The sequence below is a fragment of the Culex pipiens genome, chromosome 3 (genome assembly GCF_016801865.2).
Source record: "Culex pipiens pallens isolate TS chromosome 3, TS_CPP_V2, whole genome shotgun sequence".
In the NCBI taxonomy this organism is placed as follows: Eukaryota; Metazoa; Arthropoda; class Insecta; order Diptera; family Culicidae; genus Culex; species Culex pipiens.
Genome location: NC_068939.1, coordinates 171,292,996 through 171,309,699, shown reverse-complemented (window position 1 = coordinate 171,309,699; position 16,704 = coordinate 171,292,996). Strand labels below are relative to the sequence as shown.

Sequence of the window (16,704 nt, the reverse complement as noted above, 5' to 3'; positions counted from 1 at the left end):
TTTTGAAATTCATGTTTCTTAGACTCTGACCAAAGTCGAGGGGGAGAAGTATAAAAATTCAAATTACAAGCTATACTTCCAACTGCTTTTAATTGCATTTTATACCAGTCCCGTTGTTTTGCAATCATTAGTTTAAAAAAAAAACATAAGAACAAACAGTTTTTTGGTGAAAAAAGCTTTTATCAGAACTTTACAAAAATTCCAAATATGTTTTATCAAACCCTAGCATGTTAAATTTGATTTTTAATGCAGCAAAATGCATTTCAATGTGCTTTCAGATGATTTAACTTCTATGTCCATTGAAATTATGAAGTTTTTTTAAAGTATTTTTTTGCCTTCTGAATTGACAGATTTTAAATGGGGGAAAGGGGGGGGGGGGGCGACATGATTTTTGAAAAATATTTGCAACGGCCAAATTGAGAATATACTTTTGTTTATAAATTACAGAAATTGTAAAGATTTAAATATATTTATAAATATATTTTAAATTTCAAAATTTAAAAATCCTCCTTTAAAAAATCAGTAATTCAAAAAAATGTGCAAATTTCAGCATTTCAATAATTATAAAAATGAAAAAATCAATCTTTAAAAAAATTTGTTTATGAAAATTATAAGAATTTAAGGATTTTAAAAATTTTAAATTTTTAAATATAAAAAGATAAAAAATATGTTTTTTTTATATTTGGAATTTTGAAAATAAATAAATCTTTTATTCTTATATGTTTCAAAATTAAAATTTTAGTGTTTTTTAAGTTTCTAAATTACAAAATATATGATTTTTTGAATTCTTGAGTTGTTATTTTTTTTTAATTGTAATGTTCAGAATTTAGAATAATGCTATTTTTTAATTCTTGAATTTTTAAACTCTACGAAATCTGCAGATTACGACATTTCTTCTAAAGATTTTTTTGATTTGGTTCGAACTTTCCGGGGTCCTTTCCTATGACCAAAGAAATCATGTTGTGTCATTGGTTCACCCATACAAGTTTCCATACAATTTTGGCAGCTGTCCTTACAAAAATGGTCCGTAAGTTTTCAAATATCTGTAGCTTTTGAAGGAATTTTCTGATCGATTTGGTGTCTTCGGTAAAGTTTTAGGTTTTGATATTGATATTTTTACAATGAAAAAAATCCAAAATCATTTTTTTACAATGTTTATAACTTTCAATCAGTGATAAGGGCAAGCAAAATTTAGTTTTTGAGAAAAAAAAATAAAATTTTAGTCAGACCAAATTTTTGACTTTAGTTTTAATGTAAAAAAACGGAAAGAATTTCAAAGATTATTTGATAAAGTGCTGAACGAAAGAAATTTCCCATTGTTCGATTTTTTGAATAGTTATGATTGGTTCCATAATGATTTTTTTTAAAGGTTCTGAAGGTTCTGAAATCCAGCAAATAAAAAGAAACAATTGAAATTTCTCAAATCTCATTCACACATGTACACACTTTCTAATGCAGAGGCATCGAAATATTGATTTTAAAAAATTGTTTTTTTTTTGTGAAATAAAGTTGATTTAAAAGTCGGCAGAATTTTTTGTTTTGAATGTTCCTCGAAGATACCAACTCTATCAGAAAATTACTTTAAAAGGCTTCTTTGGTCATAGTAAAGGCCCACACAAATTTTGAGCCAAATCAAAAAATTAAAAAAAGAATTAATCTTTTCAAAAAATTAAAGGATTTCAAAATTTCGAAATTTTAATAAAAACATTTCAAAATATATTTTTTAAAATTTTGGAATTATGAAATATTTTCTTATATTTTGTTATGTTGAAAAACTTATTTTTTTTTATTTTAGATTTACTGAACTTCTTATGATTTTTTTTTGGGTATTGAATAGTTAAATAATAAAATAATAATTTGAAGATGAACTTTTATGTTGTTTTTTGAATTCAAATATTATTAGTTTGTGGTTTAACGTGGGTCATGAGTTTTTTTTTTTGTTTTGAAATACATATCTGGAGTTTTTTTTTTAAAGGTTTAATAAGCCAAATTTCCAGTTTTTGCTTTTTGGGTGTTTTTGAAACCATCTTGAGTCAGGGGTATTGAAAAACACCCAAAAAGCAAAAACTGATAATTTGGTTTATTGGACCTTTTTAAAAAAAAACTATAATTTTTTTTTAAATATTTTTGTTAGTTTTAGTTCTAGCCGTGCATTTGAATTAAATAAGGGATCAGTAGTGTAAAACTTCAAAAGTGTATCGAAATAGTAGTTTATGCAACATGTTGCAAAAGGTGATTTTTTCAACACGGGTCGTACATTAATCCAACGAGGTTCACCGATTTTGTGTGAGTTCGTAGAGAATTACCCATAATGATTTTTTTTTCTTAAAAATTACAAGAATGTCAAGGGTTAAAATATTTAAAATGGGTAATTCTCCCCCAACTCACACAGCAGTTGCCCCGACCCCTCTTCGATTTGCGTGAAACTTTGTCCTAAGGGGTAACTTTTGTCCCTGATCACGAATCCGAGGTCCGTTTTTTGATATCTCGTGACGGAGGGGCGGTACGACCCCTTCCATTTTTGAACATGCGAAAAAAGAGGTGTTTTTCAATAATTTGCAGCCTGAAACGGTGATGAGATAGAAATTTGGTGTCAAAGGGACTTTTATGTAAAATTAGACGCCCGATTTGATGGCGTACTCAGAATTCCAAAAAAACGTATTTTTTATCGAAAAAACACTAAATTTTTTTTAAAAATTCTCCCATTTTCCGTTACTCGACTGTAAAGTTTTTTGGAACATGTCATTTTATAGGAAATTTAATGTACTTTTCTAATCTACATTGACCCAGAAGGGTCATTTTTTCATTTAGAACAAAATTTTTCATTTAAAAAATTTCGTGTTTTTTTCTAACTTTGCAGGGTTATCTTTTAGAGTGTAGCAATGTTCTACAAAGTTGTAGAGCAGACAATTACAAAAATTTTAATATATAGACATAAGGGGTTTGCTTATGAACATCACGAGTTATTGCGATTCTACGAAAAAAAAAATTGAAAATGTTGGTCGTCGTTGATCATGGTCCATGGACGACAAAACAAAGAGAAACGCAAAAAGTAACTTTTTCAAAACTTTTTTTCGCAAAATCGCGATAACTCGTGATGTTTATAAGCAAACCCCTTATGTCTATATATTAAAATTTTTGTAATTGTCTGCTCTACAACTTTGTAGAACATTGTTACACACTAAAAAATAACCCTGCAAAGTTAGAAAAAAACACGAAATAATAAAATGAAAAATTTTGTTCTAAATGAAAAAATGAACCTTCTGGGTCAATGTAGATCTGAAAAGTACATTGAATTTCCCATAAAATAACATGTTCCAATTTTTTTTACATCCAGTTAAGGAAAATGAGAGAATTCTTACAACTTTTTTAGTGTTTTTTCGATGAAAAATACGTTTTTTCGGAATTCTGAGTACGCCATCAAATCAGGCGTCTAATTTTACATAAAAGTCCCTTTAACACCAAATTTCTATCTCATCACCGTTTCAGGCTGCAAATTATTGAAAAACATCTCTTTTTTCGCATGTTCAAAAATGGAAGGGGTCGTACCGCCCCTCCGTCACGAGATATCAAAAAACGAACCTCGGATTCGTGATCAGGGACAAAAGTTACCCCTTAGGACAAAGTTTCACGCAAATCGAAGAGGGGTCGGGGCAACTTTTCCCGATTTCGTGTGAGTTGGTAGAGAATTACCCAAATGTTTTTCTAATCCTGGAATTGTGAAAACTATTTAATCTTATTTTTGAATATTGAGAATTTAAAATTTAGTTTTTTTGAACAGGTAGTTCAAAAAAACTATTTTTTATTCTTGAATTGTTAAATTACAAAATTATTAGAAGATGAACTTTTATGGTTAGTTAAAGTTAGTTTTTTTTTTCAAAATGGAATTACAAAAATCTATATTATGTAAAATTATCAAATCAAGAGGATGACAATGTTCCAACTTGAAGTAATCACATCAGCGAAAATTATCCCCTGACCGCAAGCAACTAATACTAAACAAAATAGCTCTGCGTTAGTGAGCTATAGCTGTGCATAGAATACGTACTAAAAATAAAAACACCTCTTGGTGAACGTGGCGTGGTGACTTCATTCATCCGATCTCACACTCTTGTAAATCGTTAGAAAGCTGTTAGTTTTGTGTGTTCGTTCTCCAGTGTCAAGTTAGTATTCAACAATCCGCGGTGGTCAACAGGTTAGATACTCTCGCAATTTACGTTGGTTTTAGTACCACTCAAAGCTATTGTTTATTCAACTAAGAAGACTCGAATTCCAGAAGCAAAGCTACAACAACACCAATCGATACATCCAAGTCAAGCTAAAATTTCCTAGTCACACCCATCTTATCTCAAGCAGGTACTATTTGAATACGGGTTCTGCCGGTAGAAGTGCCATTTCAGTATCACCGACAACGTCGTCCAGCAAAAATGCAAGCCGAACCTTCCTCCTCTCCCCAACAAGACTTGATCCTTCCCCAGTACATCCCCGACGCCGTTGGCCGGATTGCCGTCGAAAACGGTTTCACGGCGGGTCAGTTCCGGGTCGACTTCCAGGTGGGATCCGACAAGGGCGACGGATTCTCCGCGGACATGTTCCGAGTCCGCGTTACGGAGCAGTCCCGCGAGTGGGCCCTGCTGTGCAAGGTGCCACCGATCAGCGAGGCCCGCCGACGGCAGTTCGATTCGATGGCGATCTTCGAGCGGGAGGTGGATGTTTACTCAAAGTTGTTGCCGGCGATTTACGCGTTTCAGCGGGAGAAGGGCGTGCGGGAGGAGGATGGATTCTTCAGCGCTCCCAACTGTTATCTGTCTTACTATGAGAAAACGAGGGAAGAATCGGTCATCTTGATGGACGACTTGCGCCTCCAGGGTTACCGGATGTGGAACAAGACGGTTCCGGTGGACTACGAGCACGTCAGGCTGTTGATGGTTCAGCTGGGACGGCTGCACGCCGTTTCGTTCGCCATGAAGGAGCAACGTCCGGAGCAGTTTGAGCAGTTCAAGGTACCCGATCCGATCTGCACCATGATGAGAACGAACGAAATGTTCACGGTGATGCTGCACATGTCACTGGATCGAGCGATTGGAGTCCTGGCCCCCGAAGAAGACAAGCTACGCCAGACTCTGCTGCAGAGCAAAGACACCATGTTCGACGACTTGCAAGGTCTGGTAGACCCAAAGAACTGCGAACCGTACGCAGTTCTCAACCACGGAGACTGCTGGATCAACAACACGATCTTCAAATACGAGGTAAGCCCTACAACCTTCAAAAGCCAACTCTTCACCCAAATATCTCTTCCAGAACTCAACCCCATCGAAGATCGCCGTCCTCGACTGGCAAGTCTCCCGTTACGTTTCCCCAGCCCTGGACCTGCTCTACTTCATCTTCTGCTGCACCGACGGCGACTTCCGCCACAAGCACTACGAAGAAATCCTCCAACTCTACCACACCTCCCTGTCGGAACACCTTGAAAAGCTCGGCGGCGATGCCAGCCGGCAGTGTCCGTACGAGGAACTTTTAAACCAACTCAAGCGGCACGGCAAGTTCGGCCTGATGATGGCGGTCTTTATGGTGCCGATGTTGTGCGTTGAAAACGCGGACTTGCCCGACATGAACGAGCATGCGGAAAAGATGGTGGAGAGCAAGGAGGTGGATGTGTCGTTTATGGTGGGCAAGTCGGATGGCAGGTACCGGAAGCGAATGGGGGAAGCTTTGAGGGATTTGGCGGCGTATGGGTATGTGTAGAATTGTCTTGTTCGTTCTGAATCAAATACAAAAATGATTTCAATATTAATTAAATTAAGATGTGAAAAAAGTTAAATCAGTGAAAATGTACAATCTCCATTGTGTAATAGTTCAAAGTAAGAAACTATCAAAATAAAACTATCAAAACCTAGCTTATGCAACGAGTTCCTAAATGAAGAAACTAATTAAATCTTTTTTTTTTTTTTTGTTCGATGCCACTATCCACTGCGACCAGGAATTAGATCTATTGCGGACTTGCAATTCTATTTATAGAATCACAAAGGCTTTTTTCTGTTATTAGGCAGATGGGACACGCACACACGCTATTGTTGAGCAAGTGTGTCGAGCGATCCACTGCCGTAACTTCGCCGCCGAAGAGGTTTGAATGTTTTTTCAATCCTCTTTGGCTCTGCCTTTTCCACTCTGTACTGTCCAAATGTATCGCTAGAACCGAAGTGCACATTTTACGTTTACTTATACCCAGCTAGCCCTTAAGTTCTGGTTTCTGGAAAACTCGTCCCTTCAAAGCACTTTTTGCGATCGGGCCGTGGAGCTCTGTAGGGCAATTATACAGAGAACAGTTGGTCCTTATACATGTGAAGAGTACAGGGGAAAGGATGTGCCAAGCAATGTGGGTTTGAAACCACGATCTTCCGCTCGTAAAGCGAAACCTGTAAATTAAATCTTGCCTCTAATGTTGCCATATCATAACTTTGACGTTCAATAACAGCTCATAAAAGGCGTTTTCAACTGAAATCGAGTGATTAACAGTCAAGTTACTAAGCCCCATTTTAGCGTTACATGGATTTTCAAAAAGCTGTAACTTGGTGAAAATTACATGAAATATCAACTTCATATATACCATTGGATTTGAAAATTAATCAACTTTAAGATAAAAATATTTAATATGGTGGTTTAGGGGGGCGGGTCCCCGGGGGGAGGGGCCAAAGGAAAAAAAACAGCGTTACATGGAATTCAAGGGCTCAGAGCACATCGTAAAATAACCCAAAATACCAACTTATATAGGTTTTTGGAAAGGGGAGAATCTCTACTTTAAGGGAAAAATATTTAAAACATGTTAAAAATATTTTAACAATTTTTAAAAAATAGTTATCGTAACTATTTTTACAAAAGTAATATTCATTTGAACTATAAAGCCAAATTTTGAAGAAATATGGTCATGCGACATATCAAAATTCATGAAATTATTCAAGGAATCGATATATGAGCAATTCAACCTGATTCGGTTGAACCGGTTCAAATAACCGGTACCGGTTGAACCGATTCCGGGGTTGTATCACTAACCATGTCATGCGACGTGTCAAAACTCTTCAAATTAGCTCAACAATCTTGTCGTGATAAATTTGAACCGATTCAGTTGAACCGGTTCAAATAACCGGTACCGGTCTGAACCGATTCCGGGGTTGTATCACTAACCATGTCATGCGACGTGTCAAAACTCTTCAAATTAGCTCAACAATCTTTTCGTGATAAATTTGAACCGATTCAGTTGAACCGGTTCAAATAACTGGTACCGGTCTGAACCGATTCAGTGTTTTTACTGCAAATCATGCCTTGCGACGTGTCAAAACTCTTCAAATAATCTCAACAATCTTTTCGTGATAATTTTGAACCGATTCAGTTGAACCGGTTCATATAACCGGTACCAGTTTGAATCGATTCCGTGTTTTTACAGCAAACCATGTAGTGCGACGTGTCAACAATTTTCAAATAATCTCTACAATCTATTGGTACTGAATATGAACCGATTCAGTGAAACCGGTTCAAACAACCGGTACCGGTTTAAACCGATTCCGTGTTTTTACAACAAACCATGTAGTGCGACGTGTCGAACATTTTCAAATAATCTCATCATTATATTGGTACCGTCATCAGGGGTGACAATGGGTCTGGGGGGTGAGATTGGGTCATACAAATATCAGCATTTTTGTATGACCCAATCCCAATCCCCAGACCCAATGTCACCCCTGATGACGGTAATGAAATTGAACCAATATGGTTGAAGCAGATAAAATTACCGGTACCGGTAAGGACCAATTTTATATTTTATAGCAATCCAAGTAATGCGACCTGTTTTCGCGAATAATTTGAACCGATTTTGTTGTACTGTTTCAAAAATCTGGTAACGATTCGCACATATTCCATGATTTTACTGCAATGATATGGTCATGCGACGTTTAACATAAGGCTACTAAAAATCTTTTTCATAGTTTTGTCACTCCCATCCCTTCGAAATCTACTCGAAATATCAGGGGGCAAAAGACATTTCAAAAAACTTCAAAATTTCGATAGAAATATATGTGCAATCAGCTGAAATCAATTTAAAATGCATTCCTTTGCGTTCAGAATCATTTTTAGCATAAGCTGGCTTATAAAAAAAAATATGTTCGATGTAAACCTTTTAGCAATGTTTGTCGTATTTCAAACTATTTCCTTTTGACTTGAACAGTCCAACGTACAAAAATAACAACCGTTTCCTACCATAAATTGATAAATTGATAAATTGATAAATTGATATATTGATAAAATAATAAATTGATAAATTGATAAATTGATAAATTTATAAATTGAAAAATTGATAAATTGATAAATTGATAAATTGATAAATTGATAAATTGATAAATTGATAAATTGATAAATTGACAAATTGATAAATTGATAAATTGATAAATTGATAAATTGATAAATTGATAAATTGATAAATTGATAAATTGATAAATTGATAAATTGATAAATTGATAAATTGATAAATTGATAAATTGATAAATTGATAAATTGATAAATTGATAAATTGATTAATTGATAAATTGATAAATTGATAAATTGATAAATTGATAAATTGATAAATTGATAAATTGATAAATTGATAAATTGATAAATTGATAAATTGATAAATTGATAAATTGATAAATTGATAAATTGATAAATTGATAAATTGATTAATTGATAAATTGATAAATTGATAAATTGATAAATTGATAAATTGACAAATTGATAAATTGATAAATTGATAAATTGATAAATTGATAAATTGATAAATTGATAAATTGATAAATTGATAAATTGATAAATTGATAAATTGATAAATTGATAAATTGATAAATTGATAAATTGATAAATTGATAAATTGATAAATTGATAAATTGATAAATTGATGAATTGATAAATTGATAAATTGATAAATTGATAAATTGATAAATTGATAAATTGATAAATTGATAAATTGATAAATTGATAAATTGATAAATTGATAAATTGATAAATTGATAAATTGATAAATTGATAAATTGATAAATTGATAAATTGATAAATTGATAAATTGATAAATTGATGAATTGATAAATTGATAAATTGATAAATTGATAGATTGAATTGAATAAATTTTGCCAGGCCTTCGGATAACCGAGTCTGGACTGTACATTGAATTATGCCAATTATAATTATTTTATCATTTTATCAATTTATCAATTTATCAATTTATCAATTTATCAATTTATCAATTTATCAATTATTTATCAATTTATCAATTTATCAATTTATCAATTTATCAATTTATCAATTTATCAATTTATCAATTTATCAATTTATCAATTTATCAATTTATCAATTTATCAATTTATCAATTTATCAATTTATCAATTTATCAATTTATCAATTTATCAATTTATCAATTTATCAATTTATCAATTTATCAAATTATCAATATATCAATTTATCAATTTATCAATTGATCAATTGATCAATTGATCAATTGATCAATTGATCAATTTATCAATTTATCAATTTATCAATTTATCAATTTATCAATTTATCAATTTATCAATTTATCAATTTATCAATTTATCAATTTATCAATTTATCAATTTATCAATTTATCAATTTATCAATTTATCAATTTATCAATTTATCAATTTATCAATTTATCAATTTATCAATTTATCAATTGATCAATTTATCAATTTATCAATTTATCAATTTATCAATTTATCAATTTATCAATTTATCAATTTATCAATTTATCAATTGATCAATTTATCAATTTATCAATTTATCAATTTATCAATTTATCAATTTATCAATTTATCAATTTATCAATTTATCAATTTATCAATTTATCAATTTGTCAATTTATCAATTTATCAATTTATCAATTTATCAATTTATCAATTAATCAATTTATCAATTTATCAATTTATCAATTTATCAATTTATCAATTTATCAATTTATCAATTTATCAATTTATCAATTTATCAATTTATCAATTTATCAATTTATCAATTTATCAATTTATCAATTTATCAATTTATCAATTTATCAATTTATCAATTTATCAATTTATCAATTTATCAATTTATCAAATTATCAATATATCAATTTATCAATTTATCAATTGATCAATTGATCAATTGATCAATTGATCAATTGATCAATTTATCAATTTATCAATTTATCAATTTATCAATTTATCAATTTATCAATTTATCAATTTATCAATTTATCAATTTATCAATTTATCAATTTATCAATTTATCAATTTATCAATTTATCAATTTATCAATTTATCAATTTATCAATTTATCAATTTATCAATTTATCAATTTATCAATTTATCAATTTATCAATTGATCAATTTATCAATTTATCAATTTATCAATTTATCAATTTATCAATTTATCAATTTATCAATTTATCAATTTATCAATTTATCAATTTATCAATTTATCAATTTATCAATTTATCAATTTATCAATTTATCAATTTATCAATTTATCAATTTATCAATTTATCAATTTATCAATTTATCAATTTATCAATTTATCAATTTATCAATTTATCAATTTATCAAATTATCAATATATCAATTTATCAATTTATCAATTGATCAATTGATCAATTGATCAATTGATCAATTGATCAATTTATCAATTTATCAATTTATCAATTTATCAATTTATCAATTTATCAATTTATCAATTTATCAATTTATCAATTTATCAATTTATCAATTTATCAATTTATCAATTTATCAATTTATCAATTTATCAATTTATCAATTTATCAATTTATCAATTTATCAATTTATCAATTTATCAATTTATCAATTTATCAATTTATCAATTTATCAATTTATCAATTTATCAATTTATCAATTTATCAATTTATCAATTTATCAATTTATCAATTTATCAATTTATCAATTTATCAATTTATCAATTTATCAATTTATCAATTTATCAAATTATCAATTTATCAATTAATAAATTTATCAATTTATCAATTTATCAATTTCCCAATTTATCAATTTATCAATTTATCAATTTATCAATTTATCAATTTATCAATTTATCAATTTATCAATTTATCAATTTATCAATTTATCAATTTATCAATTTATCAATTTATCAATTTATCAATTTATCAATTTATCAATTTATCAATTTATCAATTTATCAATTTATCAATTTATCAATTTATCAATTTATCAATTTATCAATTTATCAATTTATCAATTTATCAATTTATCAATTTATCAATTTATCAATTTATCAATTTATCAATTTATCAATTTATCAATTTATCAATTTATCAATTTATCAATTTATCAATTTATCAATTTATCAATTTATCAATTTATCAATTTATCAATTTATCAATTTATCAATTTATCAATTTATCAATTTATCAATTTATCAATTTATCAATTTATCAATTTATCAATTTATCAATTTATCAATTTATCAATTTATCAATTTATCAATTTATCAATTTATCAATTTATCAATTTATCAATTTATCAATTTATCAATTTATCAATTTATCAATTTATCAATTTATCAATTTATCAATTTATCAATTTATCAATTTATCAATTTATCAATTTATCAATTTATCAATTTATCAATTTATCAATTTATCAATTTATCAATTTATCAATTTATCAATTTATCAATTTATCAATTTATCAATTTATCAATTTTATCAATTTATCAATTTATCAATTTATCAATTTATCAATTTATCAATTTATCAATTTATCAATTTATCAATTTATCAATTTATCAATTTATCAATTTATCAATTTATCAATTTATCAATTTATCAATTTATCAATTTATCAATTTATCAATTTATCAATTTATCAATTTATCAATTTATCAATTTATCAATTTATCAATTTATCAATTTATCAATTTATCAATTTATCAATTTATCAATTTATCAATTTATCAATTTATCAATTTATCAATTTATCAATTTATCAATTTATCAATTTATCAATTTATCAATTGATCAATTTATCAATTTATCAATTTATCAATTTATCAATTTATCAATTTATCAATTTATCAATTTATCAATTTATCAATTTATCAATTTATCAATTTATCAATTTATCAATTTATCAATTTATCAATTTATCAATTTATCAATTTATCAATTTATCAATTTATCAATTTATCAATTTATCAATTTATCAATTTATCAATTTATCAATTTATCAATTTATCAATTTATCAATTTATCAATTTATCAATTTATCAATTTATCAATTTATCAATTTATCAATTTATCAATTTATCAATTTATCAATTTATCAATTTATCAATTTATCAATTTATCAATTTATCAATTTATCAATTTATCAATTTATCAATTTATCAATTTATCAATTTATCAATTTATCAATTTATCAATTTATCAATTTATCAATTTATCAATTTATCAATTTATCAATTTATCAATTTATCAATTTATCAATTTATCAATTTATCAATTTATCAATTTATCAATTTATCAATTTATCAATTTATCAATTTATCAATTTATCAATTTATCAATTTATCAATTTATCAATTTATCAATTTATCAATTTATCAATTTATCAATTTATCAATTTATCAATTTATCAATTTATCAATTTATCAATTTATCAATTTATCAATTTATCAATTTATCAATTTATCAATTTATCAATTTATCAATTTATCAATTTATCAATTTATCAATTTATCAATTTATCAATTTATCAATTTATCAATTTATCAATTTATCAATTTATCAATTTATCAATTTATCAATTTATCAATTTATCAATTTATCAATTTATCAATTTATCAATTTATCAATTTATCAATTTATCAATTTATCAATTTATCAATTTATCAATTTATCAATTTATCAATTTATCAATTTATCAATTTATCAATTTATCAATTTATCAATTTATCAATTTATCAATTTATCAATTTATCAATTTATCAATTTATCAATTTATCAATTTATCAATTTATCAATTTATCAATTTATCAATTTATCAATTTATCAATTTATCAATTTATCAATTTATCAATTTATCAATTTATCAATTTATCAATTTATCAATTTATCAATTTATCAATTTATCAATTTATCAATTTATCAATTTATCAATTTATCAATTTATCAATTTATCAATTTATCAATTTATCAATTTATCAATTTATCAATTTATCAATTTATCAATTTATCAATTTATCAATTTATCAATTTATCAATTTATCAATTTATCAATTTATCAATTTATCAATTTATCAATTTATCAATTTATCAATTTATCAATTTATCAATTTATCAATTTATCAATTTATCAATTTATCAATTTATCAATTTATCAATTTATCAATTTATCAATTTATCAATTTATCAATTTATCAATTTATCAATTTATCAATTTATCAATTTATCAATTTATCAATTTATCAATTTATCAATTTATCAATTTATCAATTTATCAATTTATCAATTTATCAATTTATCAATTTATCAATTTATCAATTTATCAATTTATCAATTTATCAATTTATCAATTTATCAATTTATCAATTTATCAATTTATCAATTTATCAATTTATCAATTTATCAATTTATCAATTTATCAATTTATCAATTTATCAATTTATCAATTTATCAATTTATCAATTTATCAATTTATCAATTTATCAATTTATCAATTTATCAATTTATCAATTTATCAATTTATCAATTTATCAATTTATCAATTTATCAATTTATCAATTTATCAATTTATCAATTTATCAATTTATCAATTTATCAATTTATCAATTTATCAATTTATCAATTTATCAATTTATCAATTTATCAATTTATCAATTTATCAATTTATCAATTTATCAATTTATCAATTTATCAATTTATCAATTTATCAATTTATCAATTTATCAATTTATCAATTTATCAATTTATCAATTTATCAATTTATCAATTTATCAATTTATCAATTTATCAATTTATCAATTTATCAATTTATCAATTTATCAATTTATCAATTTATCAATTTATCAATTTATCAATTTATCAATTTATCAATTTATCAATTTATCAATTTATCAATTTATCAATTTATCAATTTATCAATTTATCAATTTATCAATTTATCAATTTATCAATTTATCAATTTATCAATTTATCAATTTATCAATTTATCAATTTATCAATTTATCAATTTATCAATTTATCAATTTATCAATTTATATCAATTTATCAATTTATCAATTTATCAATTTATCAATTTATCAATTTATCAATTTATCAATTTATCAATTTATCAATTTATCAATTTATCAATTTATCAATTTATCAATTTATCAATTTATCAATTTATCAATTTATCAATTTATCAATTTATCAATTTATCAATTTATCAATTTATCAATTTATCAATTTATCAATTTATCAATTTATCAATTTATCAATTTATCAATTTATCAATTTATCAATTGATCAATTTATCAATTTATCAATTTATCAATTTATCAATTTATCAATTTATCAATTTATCAATTTATCAATTTATCAATTTATCAATTTATCAATTTATCAATTTATCAATTTATCAATTTATCAATTTATCAATTTATCAATTTATCAATTTATCAATTTATCAATTTATCAATTTATCAATTTATCAATTTATCAATTTATCAATTTATCAATTTATCAATTTATCAATTTATCAATTTATCAATTTATCAATTTATCAATTTATCAATTTATCAATTTATCAATTTATCAATTAATCAATTTATCAATTTATCAATTTATCAATTTATCAATTTATCAATTTATCAATTTATCAATTTATCAATTATCAATTTATCAATTTATCAATTTATCAATTTATCAATTTATCAATTTATCAATTTATCAATTTATCAATTTATCAATTTATCAATTTATCAATTTATCAATTTATCAATTTATCAATTATCAATTTATCAATTTATCAATTTATCATTTTATCAATTTATCATTTTATCAATTTATCAATTTATCAATTTATCAATTTATCAATTTATCAATTTATCAATTTATCAATTTATCAATTTATCAATTTATCAATTTATCAATTTATCAATTTATCAATTTATCAATTTATCAATTTATCAATTTATCAATTTATCAATTTATCAATTTATCAATTTATCAATTTATCAATTTATCAATTTATCAATTTATCAATTTATCAATTTATCAATTTATCAATTTATCAATTTATCAATTTATCAATTTATCAATTTATCAATTTATCAATTTATCAATTTATCAATTTATCAATTTATCAATTTATCAATTTATCAATTTATCAATTTATCAATTTATCAATTTATCAATTTATCAATTTATCAATTTATCAATTTATCAATTTATCAATTTATCAATTTATCAATTTATCAATTTATCAATTTATCAATTTATCAATTTATCAATTTATCAATTTATCAATTTATCAATTTATCAATTTATCAATTATCAATTTATCAATTTATCAATTTATCAATTTATCAATTTATCAATTTATCAATTTATCAATTTATCAATTTATCAATTTATCAATTTATCAATTTATCAATTTATCAATTTATCAATTTATCAATTTATCAATTTATCAATTTATCAATTTATCAATTTATCAATTTATCAATTTATCAATTTATCAATTTATCAATTTATCAATTTATCAATTTATCAATTTATCAATTTATCAATTTATCAATTTATCAATTTATCAATTTATCAATTTATCAATTTATCAATTTATCAATTTATCAATTTATCAATTTATCAATTTATCAATTTATCAATTTATCAATTTATCAATTTATCAATTTATCAATTTATCAATTTATCAATTTATCAATTTATCAATTTATCAATTTATCAATTTATCAATTTATCAATTTATCAATTTATCAATTTATCAATTATCAATTATCAATTTATCAATTTATCAATTTATCAATTTATCAATTTATCAATTTATCAATTTATCAATTTATCAATTTATCAATTTATAAATTTATAAATTTATCAATTTATCAATTTATCAATATATCAATTTATCAATTTATCAATTTATCAATTTATCAATTTATCAATTTATCAATTTATCAATTTATCAATTTATCAATTTATCAATTTATCAATTTATCAATTTATCAATTTATCAATTTATCAATTTATCAATTTATCAATTTATCAATTTATCAATTTATCAATTTATCAATTTATCAATTTATCAATTGATCAATTGATCAATTTATCAATTTATCAATTTATCAATTTATCAATTTATCAATTTATCAATTTATCAATTTATCAATTTATCAATTTATCAATTTATCAATTTATCAATTTATCAATTTATCAATTTATCAATTTATCAATTTATCAATTTATCAATTTATCAATTTATCAATTTATCAATTTATCAATTTATCAATTTATCAATTTATCAATTTATCAATTTATCAAGTTATCAATTTATAAATTTATCAATTTATCAATTTATCAATTTATCAATTTATCAATTTATCAATTTATCAATTTATCAATTTATCAATTATCAATTTATCAATTTATCAATTTATCAATTTATC

The 16,704-nt window shown here is 24.3% G+C and overlaps 1 protein-coding gene across 1 annotated transcript in view; it reads left to right on the top strand.

Moving 5' to 3' along the window:
- The first annotated feature begins 4,095 nt into the window (after positions 1–4,095).
- LOC120423494 (uncharacterized) overlaps positions 4,096–16,704 on the top strand; it is a 31,374-nt gene continuing 18,765 nt past the window's right edge. The window contains exons 1-2 of the mRNA XM_052710015.1: positions 4,096–5,249; positions 5,302–5,741. Coding sequence (XP_052565975.1) covers positions 4,428–5,249; positions 5,302–5,741 — 1,262 coding nt within the window. The 5' untranslated portion in view covers positions 4,096–4,427. The remainder of the gene's footprint in view (positions 5,250–5,301; positions 5,742–16,704) is intronic.